General features: G+C 37.2%; 1 protein-coding gene across 1 annotated transcript; it reads left to right on the forward strand.

The window, feature by feature from the left end:
- Nucleotides 1-767: 767 nt before the first annotated feature.
- Nucleotides 768-1,106, forward strand: LOC118488937. Its single transcript, XM_035986379.1, has one exon. It carries the CDS (start codon nucleotides 768-770, stop codon nucleotides 1,104-1,106), a length of 339 nt encoding a protein of 112 aa, XP_035842272.1.
- Nucleotides 1,107-1,848: the final 742 nt, after the last annotated feature.

Raw genomic sequence — 1,848 nt, forward strand, 5'->3', positions numbered from 1 at the left:
GTTGATACGAAAAGATAACAGTGGAAACTACCATTAATACGAAAGATAACTTTTTTTCCATTACTACAGGTCATTACTGATTGTAATCAATGAAGTGATTTAGTTTTATGATTACCATATTCTAAAAGACAAGCATTCAGTGTTTACTAATATATATTTATAATTATTTAAATAAAATTAACTTAAGCCAATATGTAATACAACAAACATAGGCTATTTCTTGCCGTGTTAGGAAAATATTTTACACATTTAACCTGTCCTTATAAAGAATGCAACATAATTTACATAAATGAGATAAATCATCCATTTTTTTGTAAATGTATATATATATGCTATGCATGATTCATATATCCAACGCACCTTGAGTCGTATATCCATGGCTTCCCATTTCTTCTTCATGTGTACTCTCCTAACTTTCTCATTATCTTTCCATGGAATCTTAGGTGCCCTCCCGAAGTACGTAGTGATTAACGAAGCCCCGACACATAGGGGCGGCATCAAATTCGTCAAAGTTATTGGCGGAATTCCGTATACGCAAAAAATAATGCGTCACATCAACAAGTTTATATGGTACAAAGTCTTCAAACAAAACACCCCGGCGGACCAAAAACCCTTAGATAATGTAACAGTTTTCATCAAGGATTTTGTAGGAGCCGAAGGAATCGCTTGGGGCAATGATAGGATTAATATTAGCGCGGTTTTTTTTACGGGATTACCCTGGGCCTTTGTCCTTGAAATGGATATTTACATCCCTTATGCACCATGAAATGACCCACGTTTTTCAATGGAATGGTGAGGGTAAGACCCCTGCACCTTTGGTAGAAGGGATCGCAGATTACACGGTTCTGAAAGCTAATTACAACCCACCGGGCTTTAACATGCCCGGTTCAGGGGATAGATGGGACCAGGGGTATGATTACACGGCCCGTTTTCTCGAGTATTGTGACGAGCTCGTTCCAGATTTTGTGGCAAAGCTTAACAATATGATGAGAAAGACTTATGATGTCTCTTTTTTTCATAATTTAACAGGAAAACCTGTGGAGGAACTGTGGAAGGATTACAAGGCTAAATATGCCAATAAGGCTTCAGAAGTAATAAAAAGCTAAAATTACTGTTGCATAGAGTATGTGAAGAAATAAATGAATTTGATAATCGGAATGTGAACTAGTTTTTCAATCGTATAATGCGATCTTGATAGGGTAATGCAATACGCATGTTTTAATTTCATTGTCATGCACTTAAACTAATGAGCCAAGAGAGATAATCAACTAACCAAAAATACAGTAAATTTAGAATGAAAGAAAATACTGTCACACCCCCAAAATACCACATGCGTGAACCCTCGCGAGGCGTGTGACGTACCAAGATCTAGCCACCAATCACATTGAACTCATAACATTATTTCAAATGAAACTTTCATTTATTAAAATAATCGTTACAAAACATTGTTTACATTTCAGCGGAAGCATACTACAATAATTAAGAGTTTCATAACCTAAGTGTATAAAAGCCATTAGACGTGTCTCATGATTCCATGCAAATCGACCCATGACCACTCCAGCATCCCAGACAGTAAGTTCCAACGACGTGTACCTATAAGCCTACAAGCATGCAGAAAAGTGTATCAGACAACGCTGGGGAGTTCATAGTTTGTTTAACCGTTTTTTACCATGAATTGACTTATGTTATGTTGATAAAAACTCGATACCGCAGACGGCCCTTTTTGCCCTTCTCCAATGCTCTATCAAACATTGGTTATGATTTTAAAGTTATTAGTTCACGCCCGTCCTATCCAGGTACGTCGTGAGGGTGCCAAACCTAATAGCGCTATCAACTAATAACCCCGTT

Source organism: Helianthus annuus, chromosome 17 (assembly GCF_002127325.2).
Source record: "Helianthus annuus cultivar XRQ/B chromosome 17, HanXRQr2.0-SUNRISE, whole genome shotgun sequence".
In the NCBI taxonomy this organism is placed as follows: domain Eukaryota; kingdom Viridiplantae; phylum Streptophyta; class Magnoliopsida; order Asterales; family Asteraceae; genus Helianthus; species Helianthus annuus.